At 35.7% G+C, this 18,205-nt stretch overlaps 1 protein-coding gene and 1 long non-coding RNA gene across 2 annotated transcripts; both read left to right on the top strand.

The window, feature by feature from the left end:
- The first annotated feature begins 1,295 nt into the window (after window positions 1-1,295).
- On the top strand, window positions 1,296-3,059 carry LOC134750592 (uncharacterized). Its single transcript, XR_010128568.1, has 3 exons — window positions 1,296-1,383; window positions 2,253-2,322; window positions 2,963-3,059. It is a non-coding gene; the product is annotated as an uncharacterized LOC134750592 (long non-coding RNA).
- Window positions 3,060-5,628: 2,569 nt separating this feature from the next.
- Window positions 5,629-17,422, top strand: LOC134750500 (myrosinase 1-like). The gene is made up of 7 exons (XM_063685684.1): window positions 5,629-5,689; window positions 6,394-6,518; window positions 13,641-14,311; window positions 14,482-14,681; window positions 15,626-15,734; window positions 15,913-16,151; window positions 17,081-17,422. Exons 1-7 carry the CDS (start codon window positions 5,664-5,666, stop codon window positions 17,250-17,252), a joined length of 1,542 nt encoding a protein of 513 aa, XP_063541754.1. The 5' UTR covers window positions 5,629-5,663; the 3' UTR covers window positions 17,253-17,422.
- The last annotated feature ends 783 nt before the right edge of the window (window positions 17,423-18,205 follow it).

Here is an 18,205-nt window from a genome sequence, read left to right as displayed (position 1 = left end):
GACAGAGTAGTCTTAGTAATAGGGTCCCGTTTTTACCCTTTGGGTACGGAGCCCTAAAAATCGAAAAAGTCGACCATTCATACCCCCTTAATATAATGGGTTGATATCTAAATAAATAACATTTTTATTTTGTGTTTATTTATTTATTTATAGCTATTGGTTAATACATAAATACAACAAATTATGCAAGACTAATATTTTCCATAATGTAAACATCCAAGAGGATATTTGGGACTACGTTAGTATGGACATAGAGTAGGTAATTTATACTAGAGCGGTACTGTCATAGTAAATTTTGTAACCCCAGTAAATTCACTGCCATCTAAATAAAAATGAAGATTTATAAAAATTGGATAAAATGTATTTAAATATAGATAAATGATTTTTTTTATTTGCATTAATTATTTTTATGATTTTGACCCATGTTCTTTCACTGATATGCGTTAAAAATGTTAAATAACAAACGAAACCGTCAACGCCATCTATACGATAGTAGGCCAAAACTAGTAGCGCCCTCTGAACGAGAATCAAATTTTCTTGATTTTCGAGGCACGTTTTTTCCTTATACTGTATCCATCTATTACGGAGTTATATCTATCTTTGGTATGGAGAGATCGTCCCCTTTCCTCTTAAGATTTCAGGAGTCTGTTTTATTTCAGGCACTAAGGCAAAGAGACTGAAGGAGTGCTACCCATGTCGTAAAAAAGTTAGTCTTCAGGTATTTAACTGTATTACACAGCGTACTACGTAGGCGAACAACACGCGAATGCGAAGCGAAGCGATACGGCGCGGGGTGAATCAATTTGATACCTATAGAAGTGTCCTACGTGGACGATCTCGTTGCGAACGCGAACGCCGTGGGCCCGTCGCGTCGCGCCGGGCCGCTTCGCTTCGCGTTCACGAGTTGGTTACGTAAGATGCAGCGTTAGCTTGCTTCTAAATATTTCTAGAATAAAAGCCTAAAGGCGATTATTATTGTTAAAAAAAATTGTCTAACATAGGATAAAGGCTGTTACATTTCATTCAGTTTCACTATTTGGCGCCTTCAGCATACAATTTTTAAGAGCATGCATGTCAAAATATGTATAATAAGTAGATATATTTACAAGTCCTTATTATCATCTAAAAAATCTTTTATAGAGTAAACCTCTTTCGAACTTAAAAAAGGCTACTATTATAGGTACCTACGTAGTGTGCTATACGTGGGCGATCTCGTTGCGAACGCGAACGCCGTGGGCCCGCCGCGCCGGTGGGGAATAATACTAAATATAAATCTTATTTTAAGCATTTACAGATGCATAGCAGCTCTGTGAACATTACGCCAAAATGGCGACCAGTCGTCACTGAGGAACAAGCTCACGCCCTGAAGTATTACAAACGCAGGTAAACTTTTATTTAAAAAAAGCCCGCTCTGAAACGCCTACCGCGAACACCGAAGTTCGCGAATTGCGGGCATCTTTCTCTTTTACTCCAATCAAGGCGTAATTAGAGTGACAGAGAAAGATGCCCGTAATTTGCGAACTTCGTCGGTATTCGCGGTAGGCCCTCAGGTTTCATTTTCGCATAGCGTCTCCGGCAAACCTCGAGTTTCAATTAATTAGCTTACTGAGAAAGGAAATTATGAACAAATGATTTGATGAAAAATATCGTGCTTTAAGTTGTGCCTTTCTGTGCTGTGCAAAAAATCTCGAGCGTGAACGTTCCCCATCCATACCAAAGAGAATATATAAGATAGAGGGATACTGTCATAGTAAATTTTGTAGTCTCATTAAATTTACTGCCATCTATCGACACACGATTAAAACTAAAAATAAAACTGTATAAAGAATAAATATCATAAAATGTATCATAATACATATGGATTAATGATTTTTTTATTTGTATTTTTTATATGATTTTGACCTATGTTCTTTCACTGATATGTGTTAAAATGGTTAAATAACAAACGTAACCGGCAACGCCATCTAGCAGAGAATAGGCCAAAGGTGTAGGCGCCATCTATCCGAGAATCATTTTTTATTGATTTCCAAGGCAAGTTTTTTCCTTAGACTGTATATCTTATACGGAGTTATATAGGTCTTAGCCCATACAAAACGGAAAACGTTATCGAGAAAGGCACATCTCTATCATGCTATTTTCAAATGGCACCTATTTACAAGAATTTTATACTATTCATAGGGTAGGTATTCAGGTAAAACTGCTGGTGCCATCTGTATTTGACTGTAGTCCAACCCCATTTTTTATCGTTTTAGGAACTCCATAGATAAAAAAGTTTATCACAAACCCAGAAAAGTGAAACAAGAAAAGGACTCGAATTCGCAAGTAATTATTGATTGCATTATTACACTTATACACGGTGTTTCCTGTAACAGGAGCAATAAATTAAACTGGAGGCTGTACGCCTCAAACTGACCAACATTTGTTCAGCACTTTTTAAAATTATGATTTATTACATTATACCTTTTTCATACTAATTAAATATTATTTTTAATGTACGCTGCCATCTGTATTTGACGTTTCTTATCATCCTTTAAACATAACAAATTTTGCAATACATTGCGTCTTAGAATAAATTTTAAAGTGTAATGAAAGTCAAAACACTAGTTATTTTTAAAAGTTGCTGAACAAATGTTGGTCAGTTTGGAGTACAGCCTACAGCTTAATTTATTACTCCTGTTACAGGAAACACCCGGTATATTCCTGCATTATTATACAGGCGTATATTCGGATTTTTATAACAGCTCATTCACATTAGATCAGCGGGCGCAGCACGGTCGCATTTTTATCGCTTGTCACCATGCCTGTCACGTTCTAACAAGTATGTAAGTGCGAAAGTGACGGGCATAGTGACAGGCGATAAAAATGGAACCATGCTGCGCCCGCTGGATCAGTTATGAACATATGATTGTTATGAATTATGAATCTGATCTGTCAGTGTCAAGTGTTATACTTTTTTTTCCAGACAAACTCGAATATGTGGTCCAGTGTTTTTTCGAGCAGCTATTGATTTATTTATAAAATGTGAAAGTTTTGTGTCATTAAATAAAGTATGTAACTAGTAAAAAGAACAATATTTTTTTCTTTCATTAACGTTTCATGTATATGTGGTGGTCAAAAATAGCGAGTTCAAACCTCAGTTGACCATACAAGGTGAAATTTTATTACTATACCTATCATAGACCTAGCATTACATAGATGAGCTATACGCGTGCGCCCGTGAGGGACAAAACATACGCAATGCGACAATATGATTGGTCGAGTAGATTTGTAGCCCACCATAAACCATACTAAATTTACGGTGGGGAATAAAAATAAAAACCGGATAAGTGCGAGTCATACTCGCCCACCGAGGGTTCCGTACTTTTTAGTATTTGTTACAGCGGCAACAGAAATACATCGTCTGTGAAAATTTCAACTGTCTAGCTATCACGGTTCATGAGATACAGCCTGGTGACAGACAGACGGACAGTGTAGTTAGGTCCCGTTTTTACCCTTTGGGTACGGAACCCTAAAAATGAGACTGACAAGGACAAACAATAACATCGCTTTCTCTGCGACTCCTACTGAAAGATACATAAGACCCACCCCACCCCTCATGACCGATCCAGTTGTACTAGATTCATGGACGAAGCCCTCCAGTCGTGAAGGCCGGATTCGAACCGGCGTCTTTAGCAATCCGGGCTAACGACTTTAACCCCTAGGCCACCCCGCCACGGCGGAACCCGTCTCAATTTCTCGACAATATGCCATCTTACTAAGACTTGACAAAAAAATTAATAAAATAATTTGATTTGTTCCCAAAGTTGTGTACATGAAAATTACAAAAATTTTGGTCAGGATCCTTATCAACATAGACAAAAGGTTAAACACCAATGCTATTGGGCTGTGTAGCGTTGAGTCATTGATTGTGTTTAAATATGAAGGGAACAATTACTATTATGTAATAACAGAATGAGAATGTTATTAAAGACACCTGACCGATGGTTAAACATAAATACAGACTTGGGAAATTCTAAAAAACTAATTGTGCACATTTATTTTTATTCAAACTAACACGATTTGCTTTTAGACTGGGCCACTTAGGTATCTGATAGGCCAATTGTGCCAATAGGGTATTTCACTGTATTTAAAATAAAATATTTTACACCATGCAGGAAATAAAGCACCAGAAGATTAATAGAGAAACGTAGACAGCAGTTAGTATTAAAGACAATTTCTATTTTAGAACCCGTTAAAACCATAAAGAGTAGGTAACTTGATCGTGACGTCACATACTAGTGTTTCATATAAATTCCAAAGTAGCAAATCGTTTTGACAGTTCGAAACAAGAAACTGATTTGACTAGTAGGAGTAGGTAGTCAAATACACTATTGTCTAAGATGTTTTTTCGGCTCAAACCCTAATTATATTAAGAGGAAAGGGGACGGCCGTTTATCCATACAAACGTAGTCCCCATTTTCCTCTCTGGATATTGACATTATGGAAAATATTATAACACAATTTGATGTATATTAACTTATTAACCATAGCTATGCCCCTACTTTTTTCGATTTTTTGATTATGGTAAAAATTAGGAGCGAAAAACAGATTTCATACAAATTTTACTGCTCACGTTTGTACGAAAAAGCGGTTTCGCGCGGGTCCTTCACTTTCGTCTTAAACAAAACGCATTGTTTAATGCAGTGGTCAGCTTCCGTCTTCGGCACACGTCCGAAGTAACAATGTCTTTTAAAACTCAACTATGATAGTACATATTAACACGTTCGCGAACGGTAAGTGACGTCATGTGTCATAGGCCAGAGGAAACAGAAGACTACGCGAATGCTTATAGCATTCGTGTCCGCGAATGTGTTCAGTTTCAAATCCAGCTCATTTGGAAATTAATGTAATAGCTAGCTCATTCGCCCACGTGCAGGTAATTTTTAACAAAACGTGTTATCCTTTTCAAATCACCTCAGAAAATTTCAACTATATATAACATGACTATAAATAGTGGTAAAGGGGGATGTATTCTATAGCCTCGTGAACGTCAGTAGCAGCACCTGACTAAAAATCGTGGTAAGTATATGTAATTTTAGATTATTTACTATTTATATTACCTATTTAGATTATTTTTAGATCAAACTTTGTAATAGTTGTTTACGCACGGAATGTAGAGCATTGGCAATGATTGTAGTGAACCGTAGGTCACGCAAACTTTAGATAATCTGAATAGTTTACAGAAGATAAATGCTAATTAGCATTGTAATGTTAGATTCGCTATAGGTACAATTCCCATTGAAGTAAATTATTTCTATTTAAGTTTTTGGCAAAAAAAATTGGTACAAGCTTTTATCGCTGACTGTACTTTTCTTTCCACAGACAACTAATATTCATCGAGACAATTCTAACAACCCCAAGTCCAAACCAGAAATTGGGAAGTGGGTCAAATTTCACTTCCAAGATTTGACGCACACTAATTAACATAGGTACCTAGCAACAGGACAAGCTAAGTAAAAACTTGTAAATATTAACATGGCAAGTTAAATAAAAGCTTGTAATAAGAATAATCCGAGCGTAACGAAGAAATAAATGCTCGCAAATATTGCAGAATCGCCCCTCACGTCAAGATATGATAGCGTCTTGTAGTGTAAGTGATAGTATCGCGTAATACGGCGGACGAGATGAGCGGCTCAGCTGCGCTCATCTGGTAAGTATATTTTTATTATTTGGATTAGATTCACTTCTCTCCCCTTATGCTCGTCACACGAACCGTCCGGAGAAGACCTGCTCATAACCGTAAAAATCCACTCCCATACAATCGGATCTTACGCTCTCATTTTGAAACGGTTAATAATAATATAATATATATTTATTGCTTTCACATTGGTAAAATTACAGATGTTCTTAATCGATAATGTATCACAACATGACACCCTGTAAGGGTATTGCAATTTTATCTATCTACTCTAAACTAATACATATGTAAATTAAACACAGAGATAACGTGCAAAATTTGGCTTTAAAAACTTCTCTCTCTAATTTCTTTGTACAGTTCCCCTCCCTGGGGAGGTTTTGGGATTATACTGAGCAACTTTTACTATGGGACTAATCACGAAATGGCGAAAAAATTTTTACCTTCCCATAGAAAATGGACCAGCGAAAATGTATGAAACAGCCAAATTTTTTACAAAACAGCGATTTCGGGGCTGGTCCCATAGTAAAAGTTGCTCAGTATAATCCCTGGCAACGGTAATGCACTTGTTTTTTAGCCACCGTGTACATTATGTTACTTGAATGTTCACGATAAATTACATGCCATTTGGCATATGGCGGCGCCCGGCGGCATGATAATAAAATTATAAGTATGTTTAAAAACCTAATTGAGAAATATGAGAATATTCGTATTTTCAGTCTTCTTTTAATCTCATGGAGCCATCATGCGTCTTCGAAGGGCGACATACGGAAATTTCCGACAGGCTTCCAATTTGGGGCTGCTACAGCGGCCTACCAAGTCGAGGGCGCTTGGGATGAAGATGGTATTAGACCTGTACCAATAACTTCTGAGGTTATAAGAATATTAATGTTGCTTATTTTTTATATATAGTTTCCAGACCATATACTAAACCTAAAAATAATATTTTGTGTCATCCTAGGTATTTGCTTAGGTAGAAATTTAGGTATTTCTTTTTTCAATCAGCATTCTGTAAAAAAAATATTCGAGACGAAATTCTTTGTTTCCCTGTAAAGGCAAAGTGGCTTCCGACGTACACACGCATTTTGTGTCATTTTCATCCACGGGTATAATGGCATTTAATAAATACCTAATATTGATCCTAAAACGCCTAAAAAAATATTAGAGTCGGTAAGTGAAGTGTTGTACTTTACAGAACATTGTTATATGTTATTCAAACAAATCTGTGTCAAATTCATCCACCGCTTTTATTTAAAAAAATTTTTTTTCTAATTAACACCCTGTATCTGCCACAAAAAAAAATTCATATTATTAAGTTTACGTCTATAATATTATAATACCACATTGAGACATCATTCATAATTTGGGTCATTTTGATCCACGGTTTTTTTACTATTTTAATAAAACTCAATTGAGCAAGAAGGGCGTGCGCGGGGAAGGGTACCTACGCGGGTGGGGTGCTTATTATACTTGCCGCAATATCAGCCGGCGACTGAGATCTTAATACTATCTCCTTTACCCTTGTTAAGTTAAGACCAACCAAGAGATGGCATTATGAGCTGTCTCGCCACTTAGTTTTGCGATACAGTGTATTTATTTCATTCGGAGGCATAATTACATTGTCTTATCAATCTTACCGTAGTAGGTATATAAATATAATTAAAAATAAACTGTAGGCTGCACTCCTCATACTGACCAACATTTGTGACGTTCCTAATCAAAAGGTACCACTTTCTCTGACAGGTTATTTGTATAAAGATATAATCAAATTTCGTCTTTATGGTAAACGACAAAGTGGTACCTACCTTTTGATTGAGAATGTCACATCAGCGACTTAAAAATTACTTTTGTTTCGATTTTTAGTAGATTTTTTAAGTTTATTTTAAGACGCAATTTATTGTGATTTTTGTTATGTTTAAGCGTGGCAAGCAACATTAATTACATTGATGATGATGTTCATTAAATACAATATTTTTTCATACTATACTGAACTGTCACCCTATACATGAGATTGAACAGCGCCCTCTTGACAATGATCATATATTACTGGTCAGGCTTTAATATGTGTCATAATTTAGTAAAGTCCCCTTTGTGGATTCTAAGTTTCCGAGTTACAGCAGTTTAGTGAAAGCGTTTTTTTTTTTAAATATAAATTAAGGGTTGAATAAAGAGGAAAGAAAATTTGATTATTTTTGCGCTACGACGCACGGTTTAGGAGATACAGCCCTATAAAGTTTTTTTTATTGTTTTTTTCTTTTTTACATTGTGTTTTTTGTATATTACTTTGGGTTTCATAAAGGGGAACGAAAATTTAATTATTTTTGCGCTACGACGCATGGTTTAGGAGATCAAGCCCTATAAAAAAAAACTTTTTTTTTTGCGTTTTTTTTTTGTATAAATTAATGGTTACATAAAGGGGACCGAAAAGTTGATTATTTTTGCGCTACGACGCACGGTTTAGGAGATACAGCCCTATATAGATTTTTTTCTTTTTCTTTTTTACGTTTTTAAATCTTAATTAAGGGCTTCTTAAGGGGAACGAAAATTTGATTATTTTTCGCTACCATGCACGGTTTAGGAGATACATCCCTAAAGTTTTTTTTCTTTTTTTTGTCATTGCGTTTTTTGTTATTACTTTGGGGTTTCATAAAAGGGAACGAAAATTTTATTATTTTTGCGCTACGACGCACGGTTTAGGAGATACAGCCCTAAAATGATTTTTTCTCTTTTTCTTTTTTGCGTTTTTAAATCATAATTAGGGGCTTCTTAAAGGGGAACGGATATTGATTATTTTTGCGCTACGATGCACGGTTTAGGAGATACAGCCCTATAAAGTTTTTTTGTTAATATTTTTTCTTTCTTTTTCTTGTGTTTTTGTATATTATTTTGGGGCTTCATAAAGGGGAACGAAAATTTTATTATTTTTGCGCTACGACGCATGGTTTAGGAGATACAGCCCTATAAAGATTTTTTTTTAAAATTTTGCGTTTTTTTAAATATAAATTATGAGTTGCATAAAGGGGAACGAAAATTTTATTGTTTTTGCGGTACCACGCACGGTTTAGGAGATACAGCTCTATAAAGTTTTTTTTCCTGGTTTTTTTTTGGTTTTTTTTTAAGTATTAATTACAGGTTTCTTAAAGGGGTTTTTTTAAATTATTTTTGCGCTACGACGCATGGTTTAAGAGATACAGCCCTATAATGATTATTTTTTTAAATTTTGCGTTTTTTTTTTTTAATATAAATTATGGGTTGCATAAAGGGGAACGAAAATTTTATTATTTTTGCGCTACGACGCATGGTTTAGGAGATACAGCCCTATAAAGATTTTTTAATTGTTTTTTTTCTTTTTTTCTTTTTTACATTGTGTTTTTTGTATATTACTTTGGGGTTTCATAAAGGGGAACGAAAATTTTATTATTTTTGCGCTACGACACATGGTTTAGGAGATACAGCCCTATAAAGTTTTTTTTTTAAATTTTGCGTTTTTTTTAAATATAAATTATGGGTTGCATAAAGGGGAACGAAAATGTTATTGTTTTTGCGGTACCACGCACGGTTTAGGAGATACAGCTCTATAAAGTTTTTTTTTCCTGGTTTTTTAAGTATTAATTACGGGTTTCTTAAAGGGGTTTTTTAAATTATTTTTGCGCTACGACGCATGGTTTAAGAGATACAGCCCTATAATGATTTTTTTTTTAAATTTTGCGTTTTTTTTTTAAATATAAATTATGGGTTGCATAAAGGGGAACGAAAATTTTATTATTTTTGCGCTACGACGCATGGTTTAGGAGATACAGCCCTATAAAGATTATTTTTTTAAATTTTGCGTTTTTTTTTTAATATAAATTATGGGTTGCATAAAGGGGAACGAAAATTTTATTGTTTTTGCGGTACCACGCACGGTTTAGGAGATACAGCTCTATAAAGTTTTTTTCCTGGTTTTTTTTGTTTTTTTTTAAGTATTAATTACGGGTTTCTTAAAGGGGTTTTTTAAATTATTTTTGCACTACGACGCATGGTTTAAGAGATAATGATATGTTTTTTTTTTAATTTTGCGTTTTTTTTTTAAATATAAATTATGGGTTGCATAAAGGGGAACGAAAATTTTATTATTTTTGCGCCACCACGCACGGATATTATATCTATATATATAGCTATAATAGCTCTATAAAGTTTTTTTTCCTGGTTTTTTTTAAAGTTTTAATTAAGGGTTTCTTAAAGGGGAACGAAAATTTGATTATTTTTGTGCTACGATGCACGGTTTAGGAGATGCAGCCCTATAAAGATTTTTTTTGTTGTTTTTTTTTTCATTGTGTTTTTTGTATATTATTTTGGGGTTCCGTAAAGGGGAACGAAAATTTTGTTCTTTTTGCGCTACCACGCACGGTTTAGGAGATATAGCTCTATAAAGATTTTTTCCTGTTTTTTTTTTGTTTTTTTTTTAAGTATTAATTAAGGGATCCTTAAAGGGGAACGAAAAATTGATTATTTTTGCGCTACGATGCACGATTAGGAGATGCAGCCCTATAAAGATTTTTTTTTGTTTTTTTTTTCATTGTGCTTTTTGTATTTTAGTTTGGGGTTCCACAAAGGGGAACGAAAATTTGATTATTTTTGCGCTACGACGGTTTAGGAGATACAGCCCTATAAAGTTTTTTTTGTTTTTTTTTTCATTGTGTTTTTTGTATATTACTTTGGGGTTCCGTAAAGGGGAACGAAAATTTTATTATTTTTGCGCTACGACGCACGGTTTAGGAGATACAGCCCTAAAATGATTTTTTTTCCTCTTTTTCTTTTTTGCGTTTTTCAATCTTAATTAGGGGTTTCTTAAAGGGATTTTTTTAATTATTTTTGCGCTACGATGCACGGTGTAGGAGATACAGCCCTATAAAGTTTTTTTGTTATTTTTTTTCTTTTTTTTCATTGTGTTTTTAGTATATTGCTTTGGGGCTTCATAAAGGGGAACGAAATTTTTATTATTTTTGCGCCACCACGCACGGTTTAGGAGATATTATATCTATATATATAGCTATAATAGCTCTATAAAGTTTTTTCCTGTTTTTTTTTAAAGTTTTAATTAAGGGTTTCTTAAGGGGAGCGAAAATTTGATTATTTTTGCGCTACGATGCACGATATAGGAGATACAGCTAATACAGCCCTATAAAGATTTTGTTTCTTTTTTTTTCATTGTATTTTTCATGTATTACTTTTGGGTTACATAAAGGGGAACGAAAATTTTATTATTTTTGCGCTACGACGCATGGTTAAGGAGATACAGTCCTATATATTTTTTTACAATGCATGTGCTCGAAAAGTGCGTTTCCTACGGAGCCATATCGTGCGGAAAGTACTGCTTTTCCGCACTAGTGCTTTTTGTTTTCAATTTTTTTTACAGTACATATGGTGCTACTTTCTCGCACTAGTGCGGAAAAGAGCACTTACCGTGCATATGTCGAAAGTTTAAAGGGCCATATGTACTGTAAAACGTACGATACACGTGCGAATAAGTAATTCGCAACTCGTGTCGATTTAAAACACTCCTTTTAATAATTAAACTTATTTGCCATGACATGTTTTTTTTATTTACTCGCACAATGCATAGTAAAACGTTGTATGATACACGTGCGTAAAGATGACTTCCGCACTTGTTGCATAAATAGCAATTTTTTTTATCAAAGAATGAAAGAAAGTCACGGTATTAATAACCAAATTTTACTTTAGTGGTACCTTTTCCCTATCACTGTCACAAATGTATGTGGCGTTCACGTAAACGCGATATTTTTAAGATTTCCCTGCGCAATGTTGCCAGCTCGCTCGCAAATCAAACATGTACTTACAGTTCTTTTGCATAATGGTGACATTGTACAATATCTATAAGTTTTAAAAAGGTAAAAGATAATTCGACGCATTCTTTGCTTGCTTGTTGCTTGTTGTTGTGTTGTTTGCGTAACTTCTTTGAATAAGTTGCGTTAATTTGGCGCACAGGCGAAGTAAACATGCGTTGCGTACGGCAAGGTCACGCCGCGGCCCCACCCTGCACGGCCTCCGTTGCCCATTCAGACCGCCCGCTAGCTTCGTTTGAACGCAAATAATATTTTTGTAATATTTGTTTATGCAGTGGATGCAAGTGACACAAATTCATACATCTTATTTATCTTGCATTTCAAATTAATAAGATGTAAACTCTAATATCTTTAATATTCTTTTGTAACGGTGACAGCCTGTTACAACAAAATCATCAAATATCTTATGAAGCTATGCCTTAATAAGACACAAAATCATTTAATGGACCTATTTAAACGATTAAATTCGACCTAAGTAATTTTTTTTAACTCTAATTTTTTTTTGTGTCATTTAGAATATTATGACATAGTATCAGATTGCAGTGGACGTAATTGACACAAACTATGTTTTCACACTAAAAACACTATCCTAAATGCAACACAGTTACATGTGTTCTCTCGAATATTTTTTTCTCCAAGATAATTCAAAATAAAAAATAATTACCACAAAATAACAAATTACTAGAAAAGCAAATTATATATATGACACAAAACAAAATGTAAGATTTACATCTTAACAAAGTATTCATAAGCGAAAACAGAATTGACTTTAATATTTTTATAACCTAGGGGTCAAAATATAGCCAGCGGTACAGGTCTATATGTCAACTGAATCCTGAATCTCTTTCACACCCGGCGTGCCAACCGCCAGCACTGCCCTGTTACGGCAAAAAAGCGTAGGTTTGAATTATTGTTTCCTATCTAGATACCTTCGCGGTTTTTGCCATAACAAGGCAGAGGCATCGATAAAACATGTTCAGGAATATTTCAAGCAATAGAGATATGGGGCATTTTCTATGAAAAGGGACCTTATTGTCGATGGCGCTTACGCCGCACAGCGGCATTGTATTTATATCGGAACATGGTTAATAATGGCGTAAGCGCCATCGACAATAAGGTCCCTTTTTATAGAGAATATCACATATATCGTCATACTGGGTGAATTTTTTTTTATGAGCCCTGGAATAAAAGTGCCTTCAAACTTTAAGTTAGTTAATTTTACTTAAAAGTGTTTCTTTTATTTAAAAAAAGAAACAAAACTGTGTTCCAAGGTTTTTTTTTTCAATTACGCATGTCTGAAAATATCATAACATTTAACTGCATCGACTAGAAGAATAAAATAGCGAGTGTTTATTTTTTGGATTTTTTTCTCGGTTCAATTCCCGGGCGAGACAAGCGAATTTTAAAAATTATTTAAATGCAGTTTTGTTTCTTTAAAAAAATAAAAGAATGTTTCCTTTTAGTAAAATGGGCTATCCAGGGCCCATACATTTTTTCCACACTGTATAACGATGTTCGATATTGGCGGTAGACCCTCTACAGTCTAGGCAGGATTTCTGTACATTTTTGAATTGAGCCACAATTGAGTCAGCGCCGTGTGTTGAGCGTGAGGATATGGGGGCCAAACAGAGGTTCCCTTTTCATTTTAATTCCTTAAATTGTTGTTGTGCCCTAACAGGGTGTCATGAATTTACTTACTTTATTTGTAACACCTTATTTTATGTATCATGACTGTGCAATAAATGAAATATGAAATAAATGTTCTATCTGTGGAAACTTGTAGGTAATTGGCTCACTCTTTCTATGTCATTACCTGACTTGTTACTCTAGCTGTACGTTTTCCTAACAAATAAAATAAACAAATGTTATTTATGTGTATACTGTATGTCTGTATGTAATACGGTCTATGTATTACGTCGATAAATTCAAGGAATTTTATTTTTGTGCCACTTCGTACCTTCTCACATAGATAATAATGAGATCACTAGCTCAAACTCAGCCTCATCCGCGCGCTTATTAGCAACTACCTACTGTACGAATTTAATGTTATTTTTACAACGACATAACCTAGTATATTACTAGGTATATTTTAACATCACTGCTGTTTATCTGTACACCAGGCAAAGGCGTATCAATATGGGATGTAGCGACACACATGGACCCATCCCCTATTGAAGATCAAAGCAATGGCGACATCACCGCTGATTCCTACCACCACTACCAACGAGACGTCGAAATGGCTAAAGAACTTGGCCTAGATTTCTACAGATTCTCCATATCCTGGACTAGAATTTTGCCCAACGGATTCCCAAACAAAATCAACCAACATGGCGTCAATTACTATAACAACATAATCAATAAATTGCTTGAGAATAACATACAACCTTTAGTGACCATGTACCATTGGGATCTTCCAGAAAACTTGCAACAGCTTGGAGGATGGTCGAACCCCCTTGTTGTGACTTGGTTTCACGATTACGCGAAAGTACTTTTCAATAAGTTCGGAGACAGGGTCAAAAGGTGGATAACTATTAATGAACCAAAACAGATTTGCTATGAAGGATATGGCAGCGATGGAAAAGCACCTTTTCTGAACGCTACTGGAGTAGGAGAATATATCTGCTCGAAGAATGTATTGCTAGCGCATGCGAAAGTCTATCATTTATATCATGATAACTACAGAACGATGCAGAACGGCACCATTGGTATTTCTATAAGCTGCACGTGGTTTGAGCCGAATACGGATACGTTGGATGATGATCAGGCCGCGTTTGATGCTAGGCAGTTCGACGTAAGTAGCCACTTTACTCAATTATTAGTGGGTATTGGCTTTAGTAAGTACGACAAACAAGCACAGTCGATTATAATTATTTAGCTAGGATATATCCAACTTCGAGAAATATGTTACTCGTGGAACTTTGAACTTAAGTAACATATACATATAATCTTTTGAAATTTCAGTGGGGCCAATACGCGCATCCAATCTTCTCAAAAGACGGCGACTATCCTCAAGAGCTGAAGCACAACGTGGCCTACAAGAGCGCGGAGCAGGGCTTTGCTCGCTCCCGCCTTCCGGAGCTCTCGGCCAAGGAGGTGGCCTACATTCGCGGGTCTTCGGACTTCTTCGGAGTTAATTCGTACACGACCAAGATGGCGTACAGGTAAAGTAAAAATAATCTATTACACTAGACGAATTTGCCACAAATATAGATAGTCAACGGAGAATATAGAGCACAACGTGGCCTAAAAGAGCACTGAGCAGGGCTTCGCTCGCTCCCGCCTAATCGATAGCTAAGTAGTTCCGCAGACAGACGGACACAGAGTCGCACCATAGGAGTTCCTGTTTAGGGTTCCGTAGCCAAATGGCAAAAAACGGAACCCTTATAGATTCGTCATGTCTGTCTGTCCGTCCGTATGTCAGCCACTTTTCTCTGAAACTATAAGAACTGTTGAAACTTGGTAAGTATTAGATGTATTCTGTGAACCGCATTAAGATTTTCACACAAGAATAGAAAAAAATCAATAAATTTTGGGGTCTCCCCATACTGAACTGAAACTCAAAAATTTTTTTTTCATCAAACCCATACGTGTGGGGTATCTATAGATAGGTCTTCAAAAATGATATTGAGGTTTCTAATATCATTTTTTTCTAAACTGAATAGTTTGCGCGAGACACTTCCAAAGTGGTAAAATGTGTGCCCCCCCCCCTGTAACTTCTAAAATAAGAGGATGATAAAACTGAAAAAAATATATGATGTACATTACAATGCAAACCTTCACCGAAAATTGGTTTGAACGAGATCTAGTAAGTAGTTTTTTTTTAATACGTCATAAATCGTAAACCGCAATTTACCTTTCACTCACGTTTTACATAAAAAGTACATTGTTAAAATTATGTCATGTACGGAACGCTCGGTGCGCGTGTCCGACTCGGACTTGGCCGGTTTTTACCTTTTTGGTACGGAACCCTAAAAAACACAACCCAAGCTAATCAAACATCGATATATAATAAAGTACCTACCGCAAAGTGTGTAGTTATGTAGAAGTAAAAATTAAATATTAAAATGTCTTTGTCTGCACATAAAAAAAGGCTTTTGTCTTTCAGGGACGCTTCGCTTGACGGCATGTATGCTACACCGTCGTATATGGACGACATGGGCGTGGTGCTCGTTAAGGATCAGTCGTGGACGCAATCGCAGTCCAGTTGGTTGCAGGTTTGTTTACTCAATTTACGTAACTGAGTAAAAGGCGGCATTAGCCCATTTTTGCCTTGTGAACGTGATCACCAGCTCATAGTCAAAAAGGGTACAAATTGACAATTACTCGGAATCTGAATGCATGGAGATATTGAAGGACAATTTTATTTTTAATACGACACCTGTCTCCTTTCAGATGGTCCCCTGGGGCTTCTACAAATTACTAATCGACATAAAAAACCAATACGACAACCCAACAGTGGTGATAACTGAAAACGGTTGGTCGACGGGCCGTGGGCTACTGGACGATACAAGAATACAGTACCACAGGAGTTACCTCAATATGCTTCTGGACGCTATAGACGAAGGCTGTGACATACAGGGCTACACCGCTTGGAGCCTTATGGATAACTTTGAGTGGAAACATGGATACAAGTGAGTGGAACTTAGTTTTTGGAAATATCTTTACTGGACGACACAATTGTCTGTGCCACAGGAGTTACCTCAATATGCTTCTGGGCGCTATAGACGATGGATGTGACATACAGGGCTACACCGCTTGGAGCCCTATGGATAACTTTGAGTGGAAACATGGATACAAGTGAGTTGATCTTATTTTAATAAGTATCTGTACCACAGGAGTTAGGTACATCAATGTGCTTCTGGATCCTATAGACGATGGCTGTGGAAACATGGATACAACTTTCAAGTGAGTAAATCTTATTTTGAAGTAGGTATAGGTCTACGTCTAGTGTATATAATTCGCGAGTTATTGGACACACAACAAAAGGATCTTGTACCACATGAGTTACCTCAACTTGCTTCTAGACGCTAAACTACTGACCGACATTGCGGCTATAAGGTTTTTCACCTATGTGTATTGATTAAAAACATGATATTTTATAACCAATTTCAGCAGTTTCTTGCATACATACATATTCGCATCAGAAAAGATTCTCAACATTTTTTTTCATATCTATTCCAGTTCACGTGAATGTTTTCTCACATACATATCTTACATTACAACCGTATGTTTTTTACCGGTGTGTATAGCCTGTGTAGGTACTTATTAAAACTTATAAAAAAATAGTCTTGATGCTAAAACCACTACAGTGTTCCTATAATAATTGAATTCATAATTGTGGGTTCCTATAGACTCTATAGAGGGTCGGTTTTTTGTCTAGAAGTCTTCTAGAAATCGATTTTTGCTCATGATTTATACATTATTTTACTATCCATTGGCGTTTATCAACGATTGCCACTTGGCTAGACCCCCAGGACCTCCTAGTGAGTATTGTATTCTTTGCCCAGGACCTAACAACTCTGTATGATCAATTTATTGACATACTATTTATTAATTGCAGGGAAAAATTCGGCTTATACGAGGTAGACTTCCATAGCAACGACCGCACCAGGACTCCGAGGAAATCTGCATTTATCTACAGGGAAATCATCAAGGCGAGGGCCCTGGACCCCAACTTTGAGCCTGATAAACTGCCGGAGATAGCGCCGCTCACCACTAGCCAAGAAACATAAGGACACAAAATAAAAGGATTTAATGCTTGCGATTAAGATAATACATTTTGAAAAATAAATTGATTTTGAAGAAGTTTGCGGTTTTTGTTTATTGTTTGCCACCGTGGTTGTATATTAAAAAAAAACTCAAACACAGCTTTTTCACTAAATACTTATAGGCGGGAGGAGTAGCAAAATATAAATACTTATTTGTGCAACAAGAGAGGAAAGTTGGTTTTTTTTGCGAGTGTTTATTTTGAGTCCCGAGAAAGCGAAAGATTCTATAATTGAATCGCGAGCGAAGCGAGTGATTCTAAGTTAAAATCTTGAGCGTAGCGAGGGACTCAAAAACACGAGATGTAAAATAACTTTGCTCTCGTGTTGCACATATAATTTTTCACCTCAGTAGTGAGAACATATTAAAGGTTAAAACGTATTTCGAATTATACAGAATAATACAGAGAAACAAAAAACAAAAACGAATTTGTAATAGAAGTATGAAGTGGCAGTTCATGGCCTTCACTAAATTAAAAAGCTACTTTGTTTCACTCCCTGGAGTGACGAAAGTAGGCTTGTTCGAGCTGCTGAGGTTAAAAAAAAATATTTGCCCTTCGTTTGATCCTCACTGAACGCGATATTCTGCATAGGTACCTATAATATAACTTTTGAATACTTATATCTCGTATTTATCACCTTAATGATGTTAGCCTCATCGTTGTTCACTTATTAAATGCTGGAATGATTACGCTCTTTACTATTGGTGTTAAAAAACACTACGAGAAAGCTAACCACGAGTCGTTTGGGTTTGCCTACTTTACGAGAAACACAAAAAAACTTACAATACTTCGAAAGGGCAGTAATAAAGTAAGTAAAATACCGTTTCTAAAATAAAAGACAGCTTGCAGACAATAACAAAGGTCACTAGACTTATATTGACCGGGATATAGACCGTGATTACCTTTTGTATTATTTGT

This window comes from Cydia strobilella, chromosome 20 (assembly GCF_947568885.1).
Source record: "Cydia strobilella chromosome 20, ilCydStro3.1, whole genome shotgun sequence".
Lineage (NCBI taxonomy): Eukaryota > Metazoa > Arthropoda > Insecta > Lepidoptera > Tortricidae > Cydia > Cydia strobilella.
This window is presented reverse-complemented; position numbering and strand designations above follow the sequence as displayed.